At 30.7% G+C, this 26,142-nt stretch overlaps 2 protein-coding genes, 1 long non-coding RNA gene and 1 pseudogene across 8 annotated transcripts; 2 read left to right on the top strand and 2 right to left on the bottom strand.

Annotated features, from left to right (window-relative positions):
* Positions 1-1,475: 1,475 nt before the first annotated feature.
* On the top strand, positions 1,476-2,491 carry LOC108811374 (uncharacterized). Its single transcript, XM_018583424.2, has 2 exons — positions 1,476-1,703; positions 1,783-2,491. The coding sequence occupies exons 1-2, from the start codon at positions 1,553-1,555 to the stop codon at positions 2,187-2,189; spliced, it is 558 nt and encodes a 185-aa protein (XP_018438926.1). The 5' UTR covers positions 1,476-1,552; the 3' UTR covers positions 2,190-2,491.
* Positions 2,492-5,309: 2,818 nt separating this feature from the next.
* Positions 5,310-7,628, bottom strand: LOC108810501 (pentatricopeptide repeat-containing protein At3g48250, chloroplastic-like). Its single transcript, XM_018582613.2, has one exon. The coding sequence runs from the start codon at positions 7,572-7,574 to the stop codon at positions 5,682-5,684; it is 1,893 nt and encodes a 630-aa protein (XP_018438115.2). The 5' UTR covers positions 7,575-7,628; the 3' UTR covers positions 5,310-5,681.
* Positions 7,629-16,497: 8,869 nt separating this feature from the next.
* Positions 16,498-22,611, top strand: LOC108808532 (cytochrome P450 71A23-like; annotated as a pseudogene).
* On the bottom strand, positions 18,227-20,923 carry LOC108806842 (uncharacterized). 6 transcript variants are annotated; one of them, XR_001942602.2, is made up of 11 exons: positions 20,771-20,923; positions 20,528-20,680; positions 20,228-20,443; positions 19,982-20,077; positions 19,806-19,875; positions 19,613-19,720; positions 19,417-19,534; positions 19,182-19,347; positions 18,954-19,088; positions 18,707-18,865; positions 18,227-18,631 (listed from the first exon to the last, which is right to left on the bottom strand). It is a non-coding gene; the product is annotated as an uncharacterized LOC108806842 (long non-coding RNA). The 6 variants fall into 6 exon arrangements; XR_001942603.2 differs by having other exon boundaries at positions 19,982-20,064; XR_001942599.2 differs by having other exon boundaries at positions 19,806-19,896; positions 20,771-20,922.
* Positions 22,612-26,142: the final 3,531 nt, after the last annotated feature.

Below are 26,142 nucleotides of genomic sequence, written 5' to 3'. Positions count from 1 at the left end.
AGTTCATTAATAAAATCAATTAGATTTATTAATCTTAATAAATCAGTTTTTTTGGAAAAATTATTAAATTTATTAAATTTAATAAACTACGGATTGATCTCATTAACTTAAATTTAGATCAATTTAACCCGACTGTGATGTTGGCACCATATTAACATAAACTTCGTATATGTGGCATGTATTAACATAAACTTCGTGTAGTTACTGACACATTTTAATACATCGGATGGTTTCCACCATATTAGTATAAACGTCGTGTAGCTTGGAAACTTTTTTCCAACATAAAATATTCAGAAACAAAATCATGTTTGGAAACTCTTTCCACTCTATCTACTGTAATTTCTTGAAAAAAAAAACTCTTCCATTCCATCTACCATTTAAATATTTAATACAGTAGCAAACAGACACAAATACGATAGTACTGATAACAATAAATTATCATAACTAATAACTAAGTTTTTCTTTAGTAACGCATAAGCAATAATGCAGAACCAAAAGCAAACTTCTATAACAAATGACTTTCTACTGAAAATATTTGGAGATTCAAGTTCAGATATTTTCACTATAGTCGTCTCAGATATAAGAAAAAACCGGAACTTTTGCATAGGTTCATGAGATTAATTTCGGCTTTCGTTCAAAAAAATTTAATCATATGAAACAGAAATTTTTTATGCTATATATCAAGTAATTATATGTGGGGCTGTAGACGATTACTTTAATACAGAAAAATCAGGTAGCGAATCATACCGTACTTTTTAAATTGATCTGCTGAAACTAAATTACTGGAGCAGTCTGAAGTTAAGTTTATCTTACCAGTTGCGTATATTGTTGGGCATTGCAAAAGAAGAAAGTATAAACAATTGAATGAGCCATCTTTAATATTCCATAACTAAATATTTATTCAATAACTAAAAACACACTGAAATTAAATCTTTATTCCATAACTTAAAACACACATGATTCATTCACATGGAAAGATTTGAGTTTGAAGGAAAGGTATCGATACTACTCCATCTGTTTTTTAAAGATGTATGTTTTGAAGTTTTCACACATATTAAGAAAACACATTAATCATGCATTGTTTTTAGAAAATATCAAATTTCAATGCATTTTAACCAATAATCTTTCAATAAATTCAATTTATTTTATTAAAAATTGCAATTTTTATATAGAAAACATAAAAAATACATCTTTTTGAAACAAATATTTTTTCTAGAACATGCATCTTTTAAAAATAGAGGGAGTAATTAATACAGTAATAAAAGCCACTTTAAATCACACCAAAATCGATTTACTCGCTTAATGCAATGAAAGGAAACAAAAAGAAAAAACAAGAATATTCGATTAATGTATTGTCCAAAACACCCCCTGAGATGAACGAGTATTTCATTTGCCTACATTCGATCAAGGTCCCACAATGACGCCAATTTCTTCCTATAAATAGACTCCCTTCGACCCACACGAATCTCGGTTGAAGGATACAAACACCACTCCCTCTTCTCCCAAATACTCTCAGAAGCTTCTTCTAAGAAAGCAAAAAAAAACTCTAACAATGGTGACAACGAAGAGGAGCGAAAGCAGTAGTCTCAAATTTCTCTGTAGTTACGGCGGTAGAATACTTCCTCGCTCTATCGACGGGAAGCTCCGTTACGTCGGCGGTTACACCAGAGTCCTCTCCGTCGTTGATTCCATCTCTTTCTCAGGTCTGTTCAAATTATCTCAATTTCTCGAATAAGAAAGTGAAACTGATTCTCTGTTTTCTTCTTTTTTTTTCTTTCTCAGAGCTAATGGTGAAACTGGAGGAGTTCTGTGGATACTCCGTTGATCTAAAGTGCCAGTTACCAGACGGAGATCTCGAGACGCTGATCTCCGTCAAGTCAGACGAGGATCTCACCAACATAGTCGAGGAATACAGTCGCGTCTCCTCCGGAGGAGGCAAGATTCGAGCGGTTTTATCTACTCCTAAGCAAGTATCGCCACGATCGAGCGGCGGCGGCGATGCGTCGCCGAAATCTCCTTTCTCCGTCGTGGCTTCTCCTTCTCCTCTGCCGGGGTATGGAAGGTTGCCACGACCTCGGTATCAGATGGAGAATCTTCAGAGCGGAATATTCCGTAAACGAGCGGAGGAATATTCGCGTTGCTGTAAATGCCGTGTGCAGAACAGAGACTCCAAGCTCATCTGGCATTGACATTGACTGACGTCCGTCAAATCAAACGCCTTTTAATAAATAGTTTTGAAGTTTATATGATCGTTTGATGTGATGAGAAATTAAGGAAAATTACTAAATTTTGTTTGTAGTCGGTAACATGATCCCGGTGAACCGTAGATGAAGACGGAGTTTTTTTTTTAATCTTCCGTTATCTTTCTTGCTAAGATATGTGGGTAACGTACCGCGTTAGTTTTTTTCCAATACGTGGTACGTTGCAACCGTTCCAGATGTGAAACGTGTCGATCTTAGACGTGAATAAATGTGTGTGTGTTTGTGTATCAGTGGATGTGTTTCCTCACACGTGTATGTATGCCTGTTAGACTGTGAGTCATTGACACTGAGGGTTGTCTTCTTTTTTGTTTCCTCTGCGTAATTTTCTTTGTAAATTAGTTTGGTGCTTGTCATGTTTCATCTATGTCTAGTCAGAATGGCGTAGGCTTAATTAGTTTCATTTGCCAATTCAGTTGCACTTTCCAAAGGCAAAATATTAAATAATGGGGAATACATCCAAAAATGAATTTCAGAACTTACAAACAAACTAGCCGTTGTTTAAGGAGAAAGGCTACTGAATTAGTTAATATGCCTTTTTACTTTTTTTTTTATCACGGCTACACATGAATTTCGGTTTATTCCGAATGCATATGACCAAAACCAATCAATGTTATCGTCAAACAACTTGACCAATGAATGACCTGAGACACGCAGTTAAAACTGAGCTGAAATTAAATTCAAGGATGCCAATACTAATAGACCATAGTCAAAATTTTTTATTAAATACTGCTGTGGAACGGCTTGACTAAGATTGTAACAGTCCTTGTTTCACAAAGAGATCCAGAAAAAGAAGTTAATTTAGTAACAAATATGGATTAGCAAAATATTATTTTGACAAACTAGTTAGTAGTTACCGTGTGTTTTCAATCAAGCTCTCTTTACTTGACTACTTGAACTAAATGTTATTCTTTATTTAAGGAACAAATTTTGGACGGACCAAAATGTAGAAAAGTTGTTGTCCAACTTGCACATGTTCATAATACAAAGTCAGTACACAATGTGTGAAAAGAATAATGAACACAATATGATAGGGAATAATCACGCAAAGTTTTAGTCAAAAATAGAATAATGCGAAGTTTTTTTTTTGAATTAGTGGGAACAAACAAGATAAAAGCCACAAACAATATTGTAAACTGAGGCTACGGAAAAACATTTCGATTTCTAATTAATGATCTTTCTAGACGTCGAACCATTTCTTAATAACGAGAAGGAATGCAATACTTCTTCATGGAATGCATTTCTTTTTCTCTTTTTTGAAGAGAACAATTTCCTTTTTTTAGCGTCGTGTATAAAGTTTGATTGGACCATTTCTTGACGAGTTCGTTTTACTCGACATCGTTAGATCTAATCAACAGACAAAAGTCATAATCATGTCTATGTTTCACTAAGCTAATCATCTAGCCTTTTTCAGGTAAAAGTTTTTAGGGGAATAGAAAATGGTAAGGCCAAAGTAGACCGACGGATACAAATCTAACTTCGGTGCAAATAAACCGGTTAAACGTCAGCATCACACGGTCGCTGTAAGAACATACAAGATTAGATACGTGCCCAAAAATAATAATCATCAAATAAATTGGTTCCATGTCAAAAGTTGCTTCTTTTACATCTAAATCTTCATTTGCTCTCTTCCTTCCGGATTCTTCAGTCTCTCTTGTTACGTTGCGGTTAAAATGATGTAAAAGTGCTTAAGGGTATCTCCATCCTCACTCTATATTTTATTCCATTTATAGAGTAAATAGAGTGAGAAATAGAGTAATGAACATATTTATAGAGGATGGAGATGGTCTAACCAGCTCTGTTTTGTACAATTGAAAATATTATTGATAATGTGTTGGCACACACATACTGTGTATATGGAAAACATTTTGTCACAACATGTCTTTCTAGCTTCCGATGTGCATATGCAACCACAGAAAAAATGTTGCGAGAACTTTTATGTATTCAAAAACAAACAAGTATAAAAAGGACCAAAACTCTTGGTTGATAAATAAAGTGACATATGATGTCTCTTTGTGAGCTTTCTTCTGCCAGCAATTGATCAGACAGACAGTCCCATGTGTGAGGAAGAAACACGTAATCTTATCATATTTCAGCACAAACCTCACATGGCCATGGCCAAAACAGATAGGTAGGGAAGTTTAGTCTTTCAGATAAGAGTTTTTTTCTCATTTTTTTCCTATCCTCTAGAGATTCACTATTAATGAAAAAAATACACAATTTTCTGTATAACCTATATATGCATTTCCATTCTAAAAGGGTAGAATTTTGAGTTTAAAATTTACTAAAATAAAAAAAAAAATTAAATAGTTTCAGAACATATTTTCCAGTTTCGAAAAAAAATTGAAAAATTTGAAAAAGCCAGAAAATAATTTATAAGAAAGTTCTAATTTAAAAACATATAATTCAAAATTATAATTTTTATTATTAATTTATCATTATTATTTATATTATCTACAAATCAAAGGGTATAATCTTTTTGCCTCTTTAATAAAATCTATTTTGGTCATTTTTTACATCAAAACTTTTTTTTGTGATAAAAACTTAAACAAAACTATTTAGGAGAATTGCTCCTCCTTATGTCCTAAGAACATGTTTATAGACAGATACTTTAATTGTATTTTAAGTGGGTTTTAATGAGAGAAAGATAAACGAGAGAAAGAGAATGAGATAATATTTCATCTCTCCACTTTTCCTCTAGCCAATACCTGTATAACCCTACCACTAAGATATATGACTTTCTTATCTTGATTAAGCAACAACTTTTTCTTTTCTTTTAATTTTTAATGCTTTTTAATACTAAGATATGGACTAAGATATACCTATAAACATGTTCAACCTACCAGGATTTGAGCAAAAAAAAAATGCATCGGTGAAGAAATTAGTCCCATAATTGCATACTAAATCTGTAAATTTATTTCAGAAATGAAAGCAAACAAGAAAAAAGCGCAAAGATATGCCAATAGTGAAAAAATGCAGACTGTTAATGAACAAATCCCACATCATTCAAAGCCTACAAAATCAACTTGCTATAATGTGTAGCAGGAAAAAGAGAGGAAACTATTCAAGAATCTTTCACTCCGGAGAGGTTTGAGTATCTAACCTAAAACATCACCGAGCACAGTCCAGTGATGTTCGAGTCCGTTTCATTCTCTAAAAGGAATTTATAAATTTTTCAGGAATGGTTTGAAACAAACAAGTAAAAACAAAGATAGGTATCCAATAGTTTGAAAAATTCCACTGTTTTATGAAAAAAACCCAAAACATCCTTCAATCTCATCAACAAAGGCTAGAAAACTCAACTTAAAATAAACTATATTCTCCATAAATGTGCGGCTAGTGCAGCAGGAAGAAAGCGAGGAGATAAAACGAGGAAGAAACTGTTAAAAGAATCTTTCGATCCTCAAACGGCACCCAAGGGGTTCATTCGGGTCTGTAGGGGTTCATTCGGGTCCGTCTCAAAAAGATTGTTTTAAGAGCTTTAAGACCAGGAACTCCGTAAAAAGCAAGAAAAACATCAACAAAGGAAGGAGGGTAATACTTCGAGCTTCGCACTTCCAACATCTTAGCATCTTCCCCAGTCCCAAACTTCGTCGCATGGTACCCATCATCAAAACGCTCTTTTGCATAAGCAGTGTGATTTTGCTTCTTCATCATCCCCACAAGATCTAACACCTCTTCACCCTTCTTGATTTCATTCAGCTTGTCTATAACACCCTTGTAAGTACTTCTCCAAGCCTTGACATTATTATTAGCATTTCTCACCTTCTCTTTTAAGAATTCGCACGCCTCCTCGACCCTGTTTTGGCTTAGAAACATACCTACCATGACATCAAGCAGTCCAGAGTCGATACCGATCCCTTTCTCCACCATATTCTCAAAACACGCAAAGGCCTTGTCAGCTTCACCGTTCTCGAAGTGCCCTCGGATCAGAACAGTCCAAGTTTTCACGTCGGGGAGACATCCATCTGCTTCCATCTGATCCACGACCACACCACACGCTTCCTCTAATCTCTTAGCTTTACAAAGACCAAACACGAGCTGGCTGTACGTGACGTTATCCGGGTCCTTACCAGCATCTCTCATACCCTTCATGACTTCTTCCGCTTCGCCAAACCTACCCACACTAGTTAAGTACCCGTGGATTCCATCGTAAACAGCCTTCGAGAGAGGCTTCCCACTTGATACATACTTCCTCGAAACCCGATACCCCAAACCCAAATCCGGATTGGAGCCAGCAGATAAAGACCTCAGCAAAAGACCACAGTCTTCGACGGATGGCTTGAACGGACCATTCGTCATAAACTCGTAAAGCTTCACCGCCTCGATCATCATTCTACACATCTGAAACTGTCTTGATACTTTTACGTACGTGTCGAAATCAACCTCGTGCCCTGCCTCCTTCATCTCAGCCACAACGCTCCAAAACTCTGCCACCGAGCTAGGCCCCGCCAAAACCCTCAACGCTGCGTTATAAGTAACGGTGCTGTGTTTATTATAACAACAACCACCGCCGACGACCCAACGGAGAAACGAGAAAGCTTTGAGAGGATGTTCCTTTAGTCCCTTCAACACCCTGATAACGAAATTATCAGACAGAGGGAGTTTCATACCCTGAAGCTCCCTCTCAACCTCGCAACTCCAATCTCTTTGCGAAACGGAAGCAGAAACACTGTCTGCTACAACAGACATTGCGTTATCCTCAAGCAATCGCTCTTGGAAACGAGCCAGTGCCGTAGCGTCTTTGTAGCTCTCTCTGTTGAGCAAAGTGTAGACTGTCTTGTAGGTTTCCTCGTCGAGACAGAACCCTCCTTGTTCCATATCTGCGAGAGTCGTCCAGAACCGTTTCATGGGTCTTTGCTGAACTAGTATCATCCTCAGCAACGTGCTGTAGAGTGGAGAAGTAGGAGTGAGATCTGATTCTCTGATGACCCAGTTGAGAAAGGAGTAGGCTTTCTCTGGGTGCTTAGCTAGTTTCCTGAGAACGTAGATTGCAGTCTCGTGGGTTAGAGGCGTGTCTGGTTTCCTCAGTCCTTCCGCTACTTGTTTAGACCAATCGTTTTCGAGAACTAACTGAAGCATAGACTCTGGTTTTGAAGTAAAAAAGCGGAATTGCCACGGAGAATTGATAGAGGAAGAAGACGAGTTTGAAGAAAAACCCACCTCAACACGGCTTAGATAGGAACGGTTCGAAAACTTAGAGTAAGCGTTTCGAAGAGAAGACATGACTGCTTTTGATCTGTACATGGCTACTGTGTCGGAAAGTAGAGGAAAATGTGTAATAATAAGGGTTTTAAGTAAAAAATACAATTTCATGGGGTTTAAGAGCTTCCTAAACGATGCGTTTTATCTGGAAATATTTTAAGTTTGGGCTTTTAGTCCATTTCTTCATATATTTGGGTCTTTTCCAGGACTCGCTCACCAACAAGAAAACAAACGCTTGATTAGTTTGTAGATTAGATTGTAGAGTACAAGAAGAACATTTAAACTAAGACATTTGTGTGAAATAATTCAAAATTTTCATCCTAGAATAAATTTTCAAAATACTCAATTAATATGAACTAAAATCATTTTATCTCTATGGTTGACAAAACAAATTGAACAGCTGACTATATAAATGAAATTTATTTTCATGGTCTATAAAAAACTAAGCAGATAATTTCCTATGATAACAGTAATATTTTTTTAAACTGTAATAATTTAATAATTTGTACCAGACATAAGAGAACCTATATTCATAATATTTGAACATTTTAAATAATTAAAATAATACTTCCTCCGTTCCTAAAAAATAGTTGTTCTAGAGAAAAATTTGTTTCAAAAAGATAGTTGTTTTATATTTTCAATACAATTTTTGTCAATTAATAATGAAAAATTGTGAAGTTCAAAAATATTTATTGTAATATGTAAAATCTTATTGGTTTAAAAGTATAGGAAATATTAAATTACAGAAAACGATACCTTTATAGTCAAGTTTTAATATGTTTTATTAAAAAGTGTGAAAATTCTAAAACAATCATTTTTTAGAAACAGTGGGAGTATATAACTATTTGAACATTTTAAATAATTAAAATAATACTTCCTCCGTTCCTAAAAAATAGTTGTTCTAGAGAAAAAATTTGTTTCAAAAAGATAGTTGTTTTATATTTTCAATACAATTTTTGTCAATTAATAATGAAAAATTGTGAAGTTCAAAAATATTTATTGTAATATGTAAAATCTTATTGGTTTAAAAGTATAGGAAATATAAAATTACAGAAAATGATACATTTATAGTTAAGTTTTAATATGTTTTATTAAAAAGTGTGAAAATTCTAAAACAATCATCTTTTAGAAACAGAGGAAGTATATAACTATTTAAACATTTTAAACGCCAAAATAAGATTCAACTATTCCTTGGTCCGCTACATTTTCCAGCTAGCATTCTTTGTAAAAAAGTTTTTTGGGTTGAACAAATTTAACATTCATTCAAAAATAATAATATGTAACTATTTTCAAGTAAATTTTACGTATAAAAATTTACTATCTATATATTATTTTTCCAAACTGCTAAATTTTTATATTTACATTTTTTGTTTCTTTAAAACTTTTAATATATCAAAGTTAAGATGATTTTATTTCTGTAGTAATATTACAGACCAATTAAATCTTAACGAACTTGCAATGTTAACAAACCAGTATAACACAGTAAGCTCTCGGAATCTCTAGGTTGCAATCTGACCAAAGCCTCTTCACGGTATCAAGATGAAGATGATTTAGTATACCTTATAAGATGCAGTTTTGGGAGAACGTACTTGATGCTACAAATTGGATTGGTTTCCCCTGTCTAATTTAAGTGTAAAATACTTTCCCACTAATGTAAAGAGTAGCCAAACTGTCTAATAGAGTTGCGTAAAAGGCATGAGACGAATCCTAAATTAAGATTAATTAAATAATAGTAATTTGTTTCTAATAGGAATCTAACTCATTATAGATAAATTTATATTATGCCCTAATGTTTTTAGTTTTTACCATTAAACTATCACTAGGGTTCTAAATGGTGACATAAGGAATTAAGTGGAATAATCAATTCCTATTACTTCCTTAAAATTAACACCATTTTTTGGTCATCAAATTAACACCATTTATGAAGAACATTTGTTGTATATGATTCATTGTCAGTCTGTAAATTTTAAGTAATTATAGAACAAAAACATTCTTTATCAAAATTGATTTGGAACAAAAGTAATAAATATTTATTTTATTTTGTTTATACTCATTCTTTTTCTATTCATTAACGTTCATATTTTAGTGGGTACTAGATGTTTTCTTACACCATGTGCAAAAATAAAAATTTAAATTTAAATTTAAAATATATTTTAATAGTTTAGTAATTTATAAGATTGATTAACATTATCTTCACATTGATTAATGTATTTAAATATTATTATTATTATTATTATTTATTATTATTATTATTGTATTTGCTTTGTGTTTCAAATTAGTTAAAAATAAAATAAAATAAAGACAGTAATTTATCTTTAATATAATGATTTTAGATTATTACATTATTTTAGAAACTTGTCAAAATTTCTAAAATGAGTTATACATGTTACTATAATCTTAATATCATGTAATCATTATTATCTGCAATATTTGTTTAATAAAAAAAATGGTAACGTGAATAATAGAATAGTCTTTCATTGTAAAAAACGAATATGGTATTGAACCTTATAAAAAATAATTCTTTGAAATATATTATTGTCAAGATAGATTAACTTTGGAAATGTAAAACACATGATTTTGCAGAAAAGATTTTTTGCAAAATTCAAAACATTATAAATGCTAAAACAATAAATAAATTTAGCTGTTTTTATCAACTCGTTCAAGGTATAAGTTTAATATTAATTTCATCTCGGTTTTCAATTATTTTATATGTATCTTTTTATTATGGTAATAATTATATATTCAATATTTTAATTATGGTAATAATTGTATACTTAATATTTTATTTTGAATTTCTTTAACAGAGTTTTATGTAAACAAATCATTTAGTAAATAATGTCAGGGTAAGCTTTGTTGGATGAAAATAATTTTAATAAATATATTCTGTTTCTAAAATCATATATGTATAATCATATATATATATATAATGCTTAGGGATGTTCAGTCCGATAAAACTGAACAAATTAAAACTAAACTGAACCGAAATAAATAAAATGGTTTGGATTTTGTAATATCCAATATGACGAATGGATGTCATTTTTAAGAAACCGCAGTATATGGATATGGATTGGTATATAAACCGATTAAAACCGAATAAACCGATCAATTAAAATATAGTAGTATAATTATATGTAGATTATATACAATAATTACGAATACATAATTTGTTTTATCGATATGATTTTCATATTCAAAATATTGATTTTAGTAATTTAATATTTTATTTAAGTTAAAATTTATGATTCATTTTTATTGAATTAAGTAAAACATAAATTTTACTTTTGTTAACAAATATATGTGCTAATATTTAGTTATTTATAATATTATGGATTACTATTTTTTTTGTCAACGCTATTATGGATTACTAATTGTTATTATTTTTATTCTTTAAAAACTATTATAATTATTAACTTACTAATTATTTAAATAGTAAAAGAAAAAAAAAAAAGAAAAAAAAAAGAAAAAATAGGCTATTTAAAACCGAAATATCTTTATCTTATATAAAAGCCGATATCTAATCATATAAAGTAAAATATATAAATATTTTAAAATATAAATAAATTTATTTTTTTGGTATAAACCTAAAAAGACGATATATAAACGAACCAAACCAAAGTAAATATGATTTTAGTATGATACCTATTTTTTATAAACCAAAATACTAAAAATCGAACCGAAAGAGAACCGATATCCAAATTAAACATCCATTTTCTCCATCCAACCTATTCACGTCAGCACCTCTCTCATTAAGGTGGGACCCACGTAACCAATAAAACACACAGTGATTGATCACCGATGACATCGTTTACGGCCAACTAACTAAGATAAATCACATATTGAGTTCTTTCTATCTATACTATTATTTGTGAAATGATTTTTCGCAACGGATCTCTCAGATTAAAAGTTAGAGCGGTTAATGTCGTTGTTACCCTTAATGATTTTATATATAATTTATTATATAACTAAAAACAAAATTTAAGTTAATAATATTATATTTATATGTTATATTAGATTATAAATATATTTTGTCAAAAATACAAAGATAACTATTATATATATATTGTGTTGTTATCTGAAAGTAATATTTTAAAAACATTTAAAGTTAAAAAACAAATTCTAAAAGATAATTCTTACATATATTAAGTTGTTATCTGAAAATAATATTTTTTTAATTTTAAAAATTTATGTTAACAATATTATATTTATATGTTATATTAGATTATAAATTAATATTGTCAAAAGATAATTCTTATATATATATATATATATATATTGTTGTTATCTGAAAATAATATTTTTAAATTACAAAAATTAAAAATTAAAATATAAAACAATTTACAATTAGATATTATTCAATCAAAAACATTTGTATAAATTTATTTTCTAAAATATTTCAGATATGTGAGTGTTTTTAAAATTCTAACACAATAATAAATGTATAAATTTTTTTATGAAATTTTTTATCATACATAAAAATTTAATGTTTAATTTAATTTTTGATAATATAAATAATAAATTATAATTTCGCAAGAGAGCTCTCACGTTAAAAGTCAAAGCGGTTAATGTCGTTATTACCCTTAATGATTTTATATATAATTGATAATATAATTAAAAACGAAACTTACGTTAGTAATATTATATTTATATGTTATATTAGATTATAAATTAATATTGTCAAAATTATAAAGATAACTTATATATATTGTATTGTTAAAAGTAATATTTAAAAAAAAATTAAAGTTAAAAAACGAATTATGAGTTAATAATATTTATATGCTATTAGATTGTAAACTAATATTTTCAAAAATAAAAGATAATTCTTATATATATTAAGTTGTTATCTGGAAATAATATTTTTAATTTTAAAATTTTGAGTTAATAATATTGTATTTATATGTTATATTAGAATATAAATTAATATTTTCAGAAAAATAATTCTTATATGTATTGTGTTGTTATCTGAAATTTTTTTATTTTATAATTATAAAAGTTAAAAATTAAAATATAAAACAATTTAAAATTAGATATTATTCAATCAAAAACATTTGTATAAATTTATTTTCTAAAATATTTCAGATATATGAGTGTTTTTAAAATTCCAACACAATAATAAATGTATATATTTTTTGTGAAAACTTGTTTTCATACATAAAAATTTAATGTTTAATTTAATGTTTGATAACATAAATAATAACTTATTATTATTTTGAATTAATAAATATTTAAATAAAATTATGCGTGCATGTGCGGACAAACCACCTAGTATTCATTATTGAATCATTCTAAATTTACTCGGTAGCCCATTCCCGATCAAAATATTTTGTATAAAATTTGTAAATTATTTTTAAAATCTAGGGACCATTACATGAGAAGTTTTTTCATAAAAGACTTCACTAACCATATAAAACTTCACTAAATCTATACTATTATTTGCAAAGTAATTTTTTGTAACGGAGCTCTCACGTTAAAAGTTAGAACGGTTAATATCGATAGTACCCTTAATAAATGATTAAATTTATTTATTAGATTAGATTATTGATTATAAATTAATATTATAAATATTAGCCATAAATAAAAACGAATTTTAAATTTGTTGAACAAGATAATTCAATAAGCTGTCATAATAAAAGTTATTCAGAAATTAAAATATATTTTAAACATAAAAAGATCATTCTTATATATTCTGTGTTGTTATCAGAAAATAATATATTTTAATGTAGTTTGAAAATAAAAAATTAAGATCTAATATTTTTGGAAAACTAAAAAAATAACTTACTTGAAAAAATATCTCAAATTATGTTATAAATATTATCTCAAAAAATTATATGAAAACGTGTTTGAAAAAAAAAATACAATTCCATGTATTTATTTTTATGTTTATCTATATTTTTCTTTCTTATTTGTTAATTTTTATAATTATTAATATATAATAATTGGATTTATCATTAAACTAAAATATTTAAAATAGTTTAATAAAAATAAAAAATATATTTCTATTTTTATAAATGTAATCTGTCATGGGACATTATTTTAAGTTTTTAAATTTATTAACGATGTATATGAGCAATAACAATAAATTTATTTATATTTGTTTGTTAAAGTGATTTTTGGGGTATTTTATTTTTATTATTCAGTTGCAAAAAAAATTATTAGTTATTTAAGTATAAAAGTTAACATTTATTTGTCTTTATTTTCTTCAAAATATTTTATTAGGAATGAAAATTATATTTTAAATATATTTTCAAAATATCTACCTCCAAAAGAAAATATTTTGAAATTATTAATTTTTTATTTACAACAAGTACCTCATATTTGTATTTTCTTTTCCAAACACGTTTTCAAGAATTCCACAGAATTATGACTTTGTTTAAATTTTTTTTTTAAAGACTATTATGTAAAAAAAATGTGATTCTATTTTTATATTAAAAAGGTATTTCCAAAAGTGCTTTTTAGCTATAGTTATTAAATTTTTAAAGTTAAAAGACCATTATAATTATGATTTTGTAGTAAAGAAATAATATTTTATAGGAAAACAGAAATTTCTGCATTTAGAAATGAAAATAACAATACATAGAAAATGTTCTTATCTTATACATTATACATTAATTTTTTTGTCAACAATTTTTTCTGTTTGAATGTTTGTTTCGTTATTATCCTTAATATCGATACTATCTTTAATGAATTTGTATATATAATTAAAAACGAACTTATATTAATCATATTATTTTTTTAATAAAATAAGATACCTTATATACTGTATTGTTATCTTATAATTACTTCTATTATAAAAATTAAAAGATAAGATATAAAGTAGTTTAAAAATAAGATAATTCTTATGTATTGTGTTGTTATCTAAAAATAATTCTTTCGTTCTCACGTTTAAATTTAGAGCGTTAATTTTTTTATTATTCTTATTAAGTAATTAGGTTATATTTGTTAATATATAATTACCCATAAATTAAAAAATCATTAGTTTGGTATTCATCATTATCTACAATATTTTATATTATATTATCTAAAATATTTAACATCATATATTTTAAAAATAAATATAATTTATGTATATATAGATACTTTAAGTTTATTTTACGTAACAAAGGATATTTTATTAACATAAAAGATATTGAATATCAAATTACTATTTAGTTAGTTATTAAATATTTTAAAAACATGAGAAAAATTATTTTAAGGTTTTTGAATTTATAGTATATTTGTTTATACTTTTGAAAAACTATTAAGCCCGCAAGTGCGGGCAAAACAACTAGTTATATTCGTAAAAGTTATACATATTTTTTTTGGTCTTAATTGGTTAGTTTTACTTTCACTTATTGTTAAGTTACTTTCGTATTTGATTAAATTTTATGTATATTTTTTCATTTAAAATCAAAATTTATGCCATTTGGGCAATTTCCCTTATATTTAACTGATTCATAATTCACTTATTTTGATTTGGAAATTCAGATTCTGAAATCAACTTCCACTAAGTTTTGCCATACAAACTTACTTCCAGTCGTTTTCAGTTTTTGCTTTAGGCACCATCTAATATTTTACGAGATAAACAATTTTTGTGGACCTGGGACTATTAACAAAATCCTAATGAATTAGGTATTTGGATTACTATAAAGAAATATATGTTTTGTCATACATACTTCTATATATTTTAAACTTTATGTACAAATAATGGAAACACTGGATAATGTTTTTATGAGATAAATAGATTTTTTTTTTCCGTGGATCTCGTGGTTATTAAAAAATCTAACAAATTGAGTAGTTATCTTATTATATAAAGCTTGGTTCTTCAAAATTACTAATTAACATTATCGCGACACGTGTCATTAAATTTTTTAAGATTGCGACTTGTGTTAATCTATATTATAATTAAAAATATTTATTAAGATAATAACAAAACAAATTTTGTTAAAAAAAATAATTGTAAGTATATCTAATAGTAATTTTCCATTTTAAAATCCTAAACAAAACATAGTTGTAAATAATAATTTGATAGTAATTTTCCTTTTAATATTTTTAAAGAGGTTAAAATTTATAATGATATAAAATATATATACTAAGATAACAAAAAATGAATTTTGAAATAAATTAATTTTAAAATTGATTTAATAGTAAAAAGGAAATTTTTAGAAATACTTAATAATTTTCTAAAATTACTTAATAGGAAACTTGGTTCTTCAAAGTTGTTAATTAACATGATTGTGACACATGACAGTTATATATTTAAAATTGTGATATGTGTTAAACTACTTCATAATTTAAAATAAATATATAAGATAATAAAAACGATTTTTGGTGAAATTAATTATATAGTAAATAGATTGCGACACATGGCAAATCAAATTAATTAAAAAGATTTCTTTAAAAATAGTAATTATCCTATTTTTCTTTTTTTTTTAATCTTAGAAACCTTATATGTTATTATCAATGTAAGGTTTATAACTTTTTAACAGAAAATTACCTATTGATAATAATCCTAGAAAATTTGTTGCAGATATTAGATTTGAAAAATCGGTTTGTGATTAGAAAAATGAATTTCAAAAAAATATGAGTGCTCATATCTTGTGGCAATTATATATTTTAGATTGTGACATGTGTTAAACTATTTCACAATTAATAATAAATATTTAGAAATATAAACAAGGTAATTACTTTTTAATAATAACTATCCTTTTTATTTATTTTTCTAAAATCATAAAGAAAATATAATTGTTAAAAGAAATTGATAGTAATTTTTGTTTTTACAAATCTTATACCAAAACCGATTTGTACAAATACTAATCTAAGTATCATAAACAACTTATAACCGAGTTGCACGGGTCTATTGGAATAACTAATGTGGCATTAGTTATTGCCACATTTATATCTAAGCTTTTGTATATGTTGTTGTATGTAAGTTAACGGGAGAAGTTAATGTGACTATTTATTTATGTGTGGTTATGCTTATGTGCGTTTGTTTTTATCGACATATAAAATTGGTTATGCTATTGTAGGTCATGCTACTAAAAATTTTAAATAAAGGATAATGACTTTGTAATACAATGTTGTAGTTCATGCTACTAAAGAATTTAAATCAAAGAGAAATATTTTGCAATGGACAATATTATTAATAACTCGATCTATGTAATATGATTATTGAAGTAGAAATCATTACTGAAATTTATGTGGAAAAACATATTTTTATCCCTAGAATAAATTTCATACCAACATATGTAAGATGTCATTTCAAACTGAAATAACGTTAATTTTCTAATTCATTGTATTTCACTCTAATTCATATTATCGAGATTGAGTTTGATTTAAATTTTCGGCTCTATATTTTTTATCTAACCTTAAATACAAAGTTTATAATAATTGGTTATGCACTATAGTTACAGAAACTTATATACCAACCAAAATTTACATGGAAATAAATTTGTATTCCTTAAATAAGTTTTACACAATATATATAAATATGCTCGATTTACGATAGAAAGTTTTCTAATTTTTATGTTTATCTTGAAATTGAAATATCAATCAAAACCCGTGCAACGCACGGATCCATACCTAGTAACTTTATAAAAGGTTATATAATTTTTTTTGTTCTAAGAAGTTTTGTTTAGTTTACACAAAAATAAAATTCGTATTTAACTATATAGTAAATTATATATAAAATTTATTAAGGATAAAGACAACATTATCTAGTCTAACTTTTAATGTAAAAACCTGAATACTAAAGTTACTACTCAAATTGATAGTTTAGATTTTAGCATTAAATAGGAAACACGGCAAAGTCCAGAAGAGGAACACAAAAATCAGGTGAAGAAAACGTGAAGAATCTAAAGTCTAACAGAAATGATAATGATTTTTCTTTTATGCTTAACTAGATTCTTTCTCCGCGCTACGCGCGGAAAAGTGTATTGATAGTTTATTTTCTGATCGTATGTTTCAATGTTTGTGTTTGGAATGAGAGTATTGTATTTCTCAAAGCAGTGAGAAAGTCGGTGTGAATTATTTAGGGGTGTTCAATCCGGTAAAATCAAACCGAACCGACCTAACCAAAACTAAACCAATCCAAACCAAACTGTACTCTTTATATAACCCAAATGGTTCATGTTTTACTCAACCCGAATGGTTTAGTTTAGGTTTAAACCGAACCAAACCGATAACCCAATATATTTTTATCTCTATATATATTAACATATTGTAAGTTTTAGTTAAAGTTTTTGTTTTCCATTTTTTTCTTAACTTCTATATATTAAAAGAAAAATCAAATATGATTCAAATAATACTATTATATATATTCCCTAATCCTAATACCTAAAAATTGTATTCAAACCAAAACCTAAAAACTATAAGCATCTAAATAGTAACTGTTCTTCTCTAATATCCATTGTTTAAAAGTAAAATTATGTAATAAAATTATTGTTTAGAATTTTCAGTTTTTGGATATACTGTTTTTTGAATTTTAGTAATGGATTTTTTAACTAACAAAATTTATATATCCACTTTATCTTTTATAGTTTGCATATCTAAACTATACCGAACCAAACTAAACTATAATAAAGTAAACCAAACTTAATCAAAACCAAAGCAAACTAAATCTAAACCAAAATCGAATTAAACCGAACCAAACTAAACTCAAACCGAATCCAAACCAAAGCCGATATGCCCACCCCTACTGATTGGATTATGAAATTGCTGCTATGATAAAGCTTGTGATTTTTGACCAAAAAAAAAAAAGATAAAGCTTGTGATTATATAGTAGCAATGAATTTCATGAATAAAAGAAAGGCCAAATTTATTATTAAATAAGTCGAAGAAATGATAAGAAACTAAAATTTAAAGTGGATTAATTGTCCTTTTTGTAAACAAAAAGCCATTGAAAAAAAGCATAAGTGATAAAACTGGCGTAGTTCCTCGTACGTTGATGCAGGAATCTATACAATTTTGGGCTTCTTGGCTGGGTTTCCTCCTGATGTCACGTTGTCAACGCCAGCAACATTCTCAATGAGGGTGTTCTCGGTCTCAACATTTGACATTGTTTCCTCAGCATCAGATGGGTCGTTTGCACCATCACCATTCTTTGGGCCACTATTAGTGGAGGATCCACCAGCATGGGACTTGGTAGAAACACATTTTGCTCAATCCATATCATCATCAGGATTGTTTCCGCTTGTCTATAGAGGAAATATATAACATGTTAGGTTTTTGTGGTATTATAAGTGGAATGAAATAGTTTTTTTAAGACTTACATTTGGTGCAAAAGCAGGTCCTTGGATTCTCTCATTGTGGTTGAAGATCCGAGCAACAGTGAAAGACTTGAGCTTCAGATGGAAAATATATGCATTTCCAACAATGTTTTGGAAGAAGCGAGGGAGTTGATAGCCTCTTAGGACTTGATCATCATGGTCCTGCATATTGTCAATTCACATGTTAGTAAATATAAATATTTCGATGTGGAACTATAAACTTTGGTTACTATATTCATAAGGCACAAACCATAGGATTCGCAACTTCTGCAGCCCTGATTCCTGTAGCTCTGAGCCATGTTCCTGTCAGCTTAGTCATAGCTGAATCGAATGCTACAAAGAGAGATTTATCACCACCCGCCTCCACAGCAGCACAACACGATACCTTGCAATTATGTTTTTTTCTTTCAAATAGTTGGTACAAATAACAAAAGGTTGTTTTTAATAAGCAAGGTTAATATAGATAAGTGAGCTGAACCTGACAACTCCAACAGAACTGGCATTAAAACATTAAAACATGTAGGGCATGTGAACGAAGAATTTCCTCACTGGAGCTTCTTGGAGCATTTAGCACAGGAGATGTAACACCATCCGTTTTTAGTTTCCAGTGACGCGATCTTGGCTTTGCATAGAAACTCAATGGCCTGCAGTTATTAAAGAATTCTTAGTCCACAGAAGCATGAGGTTGAGGAAGTAAATTATCAGAAACTTACTTGTGGGGGTGACTCCAGAACATAGTTGTTCAATTCTCCTAGTGAAACCTTTTCGAGCTTCTTTACACCATGGCACTGCTTCGCACTGGTAGTGTCTTTCTTGGGTTTTGAAGACAACCTGCATATTGTATATAATCAGTTACGAACAGAGATATGTGTAGATTATTTTTAGACGTGTGAGTAATAAGATGAGTACTCTTGAAATAGTCTCTGGCTTGCGGCCACCTCATTGTCAAAGTAAAAATGGGTCCTAGAAGTAGTATTTAGGTGCATAGTAACAATGTAACACATCAATGCTTCCAACCTATATATATACTTAAAACAATGTTACTCTGCAATATTTATTAAAAACAATGGTGAGGAAACATGAATGTAAATATATTATTAACCTTGAGCTTTACGTGACCATCTTTCACCGTTTTACCATCTTTCTTCTTCCTCCAGTTGTGCCCATCTTTCCTAAAATATATGAACACCTTCCTATCAAACAGAAAGAGTGATACAGGAATTGAGTTCGATACCAAATCATAATAAGACCATCTATATATACAAATCATCTCTGTACCTGGAAGCTGTGTGTTCGTGTTAGCTAATCGAACCAGATCGGTTTGGTTACGAAACGTAATCCTTCTTCAGCAAACGGAGAGACTGGTTCGGTTAACTCAAAGACATGAGATAAGATATTAAAATAAATAAATTTAGATTGCCAAGGGAATATATGTTCGAAATAACCCTTGGATGAGAGTGGCCTAAGAACGGTGAAGATGAAGCATCACATAAAAAGATTGTTAAAAAAAGGTCTTGTGTATACCTTCGCTATCGACACCCGTGATCTCCCACCTTTAAAAAATTTCTGAACTTCCCAATTTCGTATGAGTCTGCTCTGAACTTTTGTTTGCATCTCCCGTCCTTCAACTCAGAAAATTGAATTAAGCTCTTTGTCTTTAACATCAACCACTTCGTCTCAAAGTCATCAACAATGTCCTGAGATGTTAGTTGATATACAATTAAATCATCTTCTGTAGTCCTGCAAAACAAAATCCAAACTTTCAATTTTCTCCAAAGATAGAGTTAGGGTTCTTAAGAAAAGGCATAAGAGAGAGAGGAGGACCCGATCGCGTCATCTTAAGAGAGGGCTTGAGTGGAATCTGAGAGAGCAGAAGCGAGTCATCGGAGAGCTTGTTGCCGACTTTGGAATAGAGAAGCTTCTGGCGCTTGGGCAAGACGTTGGTGAAGAAGCAGATGCAACGCTTCAACTCAGCAACTGAGTTTGTGTAATAAGAAGGAGATGATTGAATAAATCGTAGTGGGAGAAAATCAAAGAAATGTTTAATGGTGAGAAGTAAAGACATACTCTCATCGTTACACATCTGAAGAAACCGTCGTCTTGAGGATTTCAGGGAACGTGAACGGCGCAGGAAAAACGCAGGAGGATAGATCAGAGTAGATGGGCCAGGTTTTGAAGCCCAGCAGAGCTAAATGATGGATTGACATGGACGAAAACTCATCTCCTATTGGCTGGAATTAATTTGCTGATGTGGAGGCCTTCTCCTTTGATCTTATTAGCCTTTTAGTATAGTATAGATACTCTTCGTTACCATTCTCTTCTTCAGAAAAAGCAGCACAATTCCATCACCACTGAGACTCCCGTTGATCGGGAACCTTCATCAACTCGGGCACCATCCTCATCGATCACTATGCTCCCTCAGCCACCGCTACGGACCTCTCATGCTCGTTCACTTTGGCGTTGTCCCTGTTCTTGTTATCTCTTCTGCGGAAGTTGCTCGAGAAGTTTTGAAGACGCATGACCGCGTCTTTGCAAGTCGTCCACGGTCCAAAGTCTACGAAAAGGTTCTTTATGGGGACCTTCATATTGGTTCAGCTCCATATGGAGATTATTGGAGAAAAACAAGGAGTGTGTTTGTCACTCATCTCCTCAGCAACAAACTGGTACAGTCCTTTCGAGACGTGAGACAAGAAGAGGTCAGTCTACTCATGGAAAAGATCCGTAAATCGGATTCTTCTTTGCCGGTGAATCTAAGCGAACTCTTCTCAAGATTAACTAATGATGTGGTGAGTAGAGTTGCTTTGGGAAGGAAATTCAGTGGTGCTGGAACAGATTTTAAAGAGTTAACAGAAAGGCTCCTAAGGCTAGCGCGGGTGCTGTCGGGACTTTCGTACCATGGCTTGCGTGGATTGATTGGATCCGCGGTTTGGATGGTCAACGGGAAAAGACTAAAAATGAATTTGATGAGCTCTTCGAGAAAATTATTCAGGATCATGAAGATGGAGACGGACATGGGACTGATTTCGTCGATGTATTACTCGCCGTTCAGAGAGACAAGAGCCTCGGGGTTGAAATCGAACGTAAAAATATAAAGGCAATAATCATGGTAGAAGGAAAAAGAAATAACAAATCAAATATTTCAGATACAATAATGTTTTGTAATAATTATAGTTTTGGTTTTGGTTTTAATATTTTTCAGGATGCTTTTGTGGGTGGTACAGACTCATCTTCCACGCTTTTGGAATGGGAAATGACAGAGCTTCTACGTCACCCAAACTGTCTGAAAAGACTTCAAGAAGAAGTCCGTACAGTTTGTAAGGACAGATCAAGTGTATCAGAAGACGATATTAAAGACATGAAGTACTTAAATGCCGTGCTCAAAGAGACACTTAGGCTACATCCTTCCATTCCATTGATGATTCCGCACGAAACAATACAAGATGTCAACTTGAGAGGTCACCACATACCAGCCGGTACTATGGTTATGATCAATGCATGGGCGATCGGGAGAGAGGCTTCAACGTGGGGACATGACGCGGAAAGTTTTAGGCCGGAGAGGCATTTGGACTCATCTGCTGATTTCCGAGGTCAGGATTTTGAGCTGATTCCCTTTGGAGCAGGGAGAAGGATTTGCCCAGGAATGCCATTTGCGTTGGCGTTGAATGAGTTGGCTTTGGCTAACTTAATGCTTGGGTTTGATTGGAAATCTACAGAAGATCAGACCGAGACGGATGTTGCGGAATCAATCGGGGCTGTGATTCGTCGCAAGTTCCCTCTCTACGCCATTGCATCACCTACTACTTGACTCAATACATTAAACATATGCTTATACTGTTATGTTATATCTACAATAAGATATCTTCTTTACATGGTATTATGTAAATTCTTCCGTGCTTATATCTATATATTACTATAAAAGAGAGTTGACTCTCTCCTGCTGACACGTCAGCATCCATGTCACAAATTCAGTTTATGTGGGTGCGACACATGTCTTCTTCCTTTGAGCACAGTGTTTCATTTAATTTAAAGACATTATGGGCTTTGTTCGTTTATTGATTGATTGAGTTCTTACTGTGATATTATTCAGCCAGAAAATGAATGATCTCCCTAATATGGCTTCTGCGAAAACACAGAGTTCGTATCTCATCTTCGTGCGGCTGGTAGCGGTGACGGTTGCGATCCTTCTCAAGACTGAAACTGTCTGATTAATGGCTTCGTCTTCAATCCCATTGATTCACTCCTTGGGTTCGGTTTAAATATGTGTGAGATCCCTCTCTTTGAACTCATCTTCTCTTCGTATCTCATACTAATTGATTACATTCTAATAAGTCATGTTCATGTTGTCTTTGAACACATCTGCGCATAGATTCATATTTATCCTGAGCAGTCACACTCCACTTTTCCCCCACGCAAATCCACCAAATCCATTATTTTGATCGGTGGGGGAGAAGGCTAAGTTTGCATCCGTATCTATCTCCGAGCTCGAAGAGCGCCACTCCGTCACGACATAGATGGTTAACAACCTCCATAATAGGTATACACAGAGACGCCTCCAGCTCCTCGATACAGATGGTTTGTGCTTCTTCTTCTTTCTATTCTATTTTTAATTGTTTAGGATTATTTGTTATTAAACCTGTTTTGATTTCTTTAAGATTGAATTTTGTTAGTGGCCAAGTACTCGGTGTCACAACTTCTCCAATGAAGTTTGGAGCGACGGATTGTCGTACTCTTCTGGGACACCAGAAAGGTGAGTGAGAAGTTCCATCTTATTGGTTACATATATACTGCAAAACATTATTTTTTTTACTCTTCCAAGTATGCATCTTTATTTTATTAATCCATCACCTTCAATATATTTATGTTCTCATTACTAATTTTTCCAAAAACTCAAAACTACCATACATTGGTGGGTAATGGCACAGATGACTCCACAATAACACCAAAGTATCTTGAGCACAAGAAGTACAGACCCTAACCACTGCTGAACTCAATGGTTATGTCATCAAATCACAGCCTCAGGTGTGACACAAATCTTCAAATTTCATGACGAGTAAATTGTTTTGCCACTAATTGTTTTTTCCCCTAGCTTTTTATTCATGAATCACAGACAGTTGACGGTTGTTTAGACTTACAACGGCTGGTGTTACATTTCCTTCTCCAAGTGCTCCAAGAAGCTCCAGCGAGGTGTTTCTTCCTGCATAGCATGGGATGTCTAAGAAATAATGTGGACTTTGTTCTTAAACATGTGGATCTGATGATGGTAACAGCTCTACAACTTCGTATGAAATTTTGTACCAGTAACTCTTTCTGAGCTGAACAACACGTTCTCAACTCTATCAATACTATTATATTTACTACTAAGGTTGGTTGAACAACACGTTCTCAACTCTATTTGGTTGCTAGGTCCTTTACTATTATATTTACTACCAAGGTTTGTTGAGCCTTTAACAATTGATGAGCTAAATAATTTGAACTAAGGTAAATTATTATTTACCACATAACTTGAATTATTTACCTCATAACGTAGAACTAAGGTAAAATATGAACAATATTTAATAAAAATTCAAATAGTATAAATTTTCCAGTAAACTATAATTGTTATTAAAAATACAATGCACCTATTAAATTCAAAATCTAAATAATTAGTTTAGTTTTATATGGTATATTTTTTACTATAAACAATATATATATAATGCAAATATATCTTCCGTATCTCTTTGTAATCATTTGTATTATATTATAAATATTTAAATGTCAACAATAAATTCAATGGGAATTTAGCAGTTTATAAATTTAGTGTAGAATCACCCGGAGTAAAGAACACATGTCTAATTATCAAGATAGCAGAGTTTATTTAGACTTCAAAAAATAAAAACAAATACAGAATTAAACTAATATTTATATTTTAAGTTAGTAAAAAATTATATTAAATATTTACTCTAACTATTTCAATTATTTTGAATTAACATCCCGTCTGTAGGGCGGACCGACCCTAGTACATATATAATTATTTATAAAATAATCAGCAGATCATTGCGGCTGTTTCATTTTCATTGTTCAATAGTTTTCAATTGTTTTGTAATTTATGTGTATGATACATAAATAGAATTGTGTTAACTATCATTATATTGTTTTGATATTTGATTTTTATACAACAATTTACATCGGTTTAGCTGTTCATTTTTTATTATATTGGATTTCATTTATTTTCTAAATTTAATCACAATTTCATTTGGCTTCTAATTAGGTTAAACTGGATTAATTATTAATTACTAATTAATTAGTAATTTGATATATTCTTTTTGTAAAAGAACTAGGAAACAAAATAAATAAAATTTCAATGGCTGTGTAATGTAGTTGCATTATTTTTTTTGATGAAATGTTAAAATTTATTAATCATTGGAAAAAATAGTTATAAAGTACACGAGAAGCTGTTAGGATCTTCTCTGCTCCGATCACGATCAACAACTCCTCGAACTCTCAATAGAAGAACACACAAGAAGAAGATAGAAGAACGCAAAGAGAACACACACACAATTAACGAGTTCAGGCCCTCCGAAGAGTAACAACCCTACTTCTCGTGCTGAACTCACTCAGCAATTCACTATCTCTCTTTTCTGTATACAAGATCGAATAATCCCTCTCTTGCTCACTCTAGAACATAGCTCACAAGAGAGAGGGGATTAACCACATGCGCTCTTTATATATCAGAGGCTAATTACATTCATTAAGTTGGCTAAACCGCCATAAACCTTGAGCTTAACCAGCCTAACCAAACCGGACGCTTCCACCTCAAATTAGACCGCTCAATTGACATAACCAGTCTCGGTTTAAGTCTTCTTCAACTGATTATACATCACCAAAGCTCTACAAAACCCCACCTTGATGATAATCAGTATAACTCCAGAACTCCTTAACGAATGTAAACGCATGAACTCCCAACACCTGTAGCAAGCACCTTAGTGCTTGGCTACGCCAAGAACGCTTAGAGCCTTCTCAAACTTTTCAACTGGCAAGACCTTAGTCAGCATATCAGCAGGGTTCTTTAACGTGTGAATCTTCAGCACCTTCACATCCCCTTTTGCAATTATATCTCGGATAAAATGCAACTTCCTACTGATATGTTTCGTTCTCTCATGATGAACGTTGTTCTTGGCAAGGCATAGAGCACTCTGAGAGTCGCACCAAACATTAATACTCTCTTGCTCATATCCAAACTCTTCTATCAGACCTTTAAGCCAGATCCCTTCTTTAACTGCCTCCACCAACGCCATGTACTCAGCCTCAGTTGTAGACAACGCCACTATATCCTGCAGCCCTGACTTCCAACTGATCGCACTGCCTCCTGCCGTGAACACATAACCTGAAATTGACCTCCTTCTATCAAGATCAGATGAGAAGTCTGAGTCACAGAACCCCTCCACTTTAAACTCCTTTTG

The sequence above is a fragment of the Raphanus sativus genome, chromosome 6, assembly GCF_000801105.2.
Source record: "Raphanus sativus cultivar WK10039 chromosome 6, ASM80110v3, whole genome shotgun sequence".
Classification (NCBI taxonomy): Eukaryota; Viridiplantae; Streptophyta; class Magnoliopsida; order Brassicales; family Brassicaceae; genus Raphanus; species Raphanus sativus.
The sequence above is the reverse complement of the archived record's forward strand: the minus strand, read 5'-3'. Positions and strand labels throughout refer to the sequence as shown.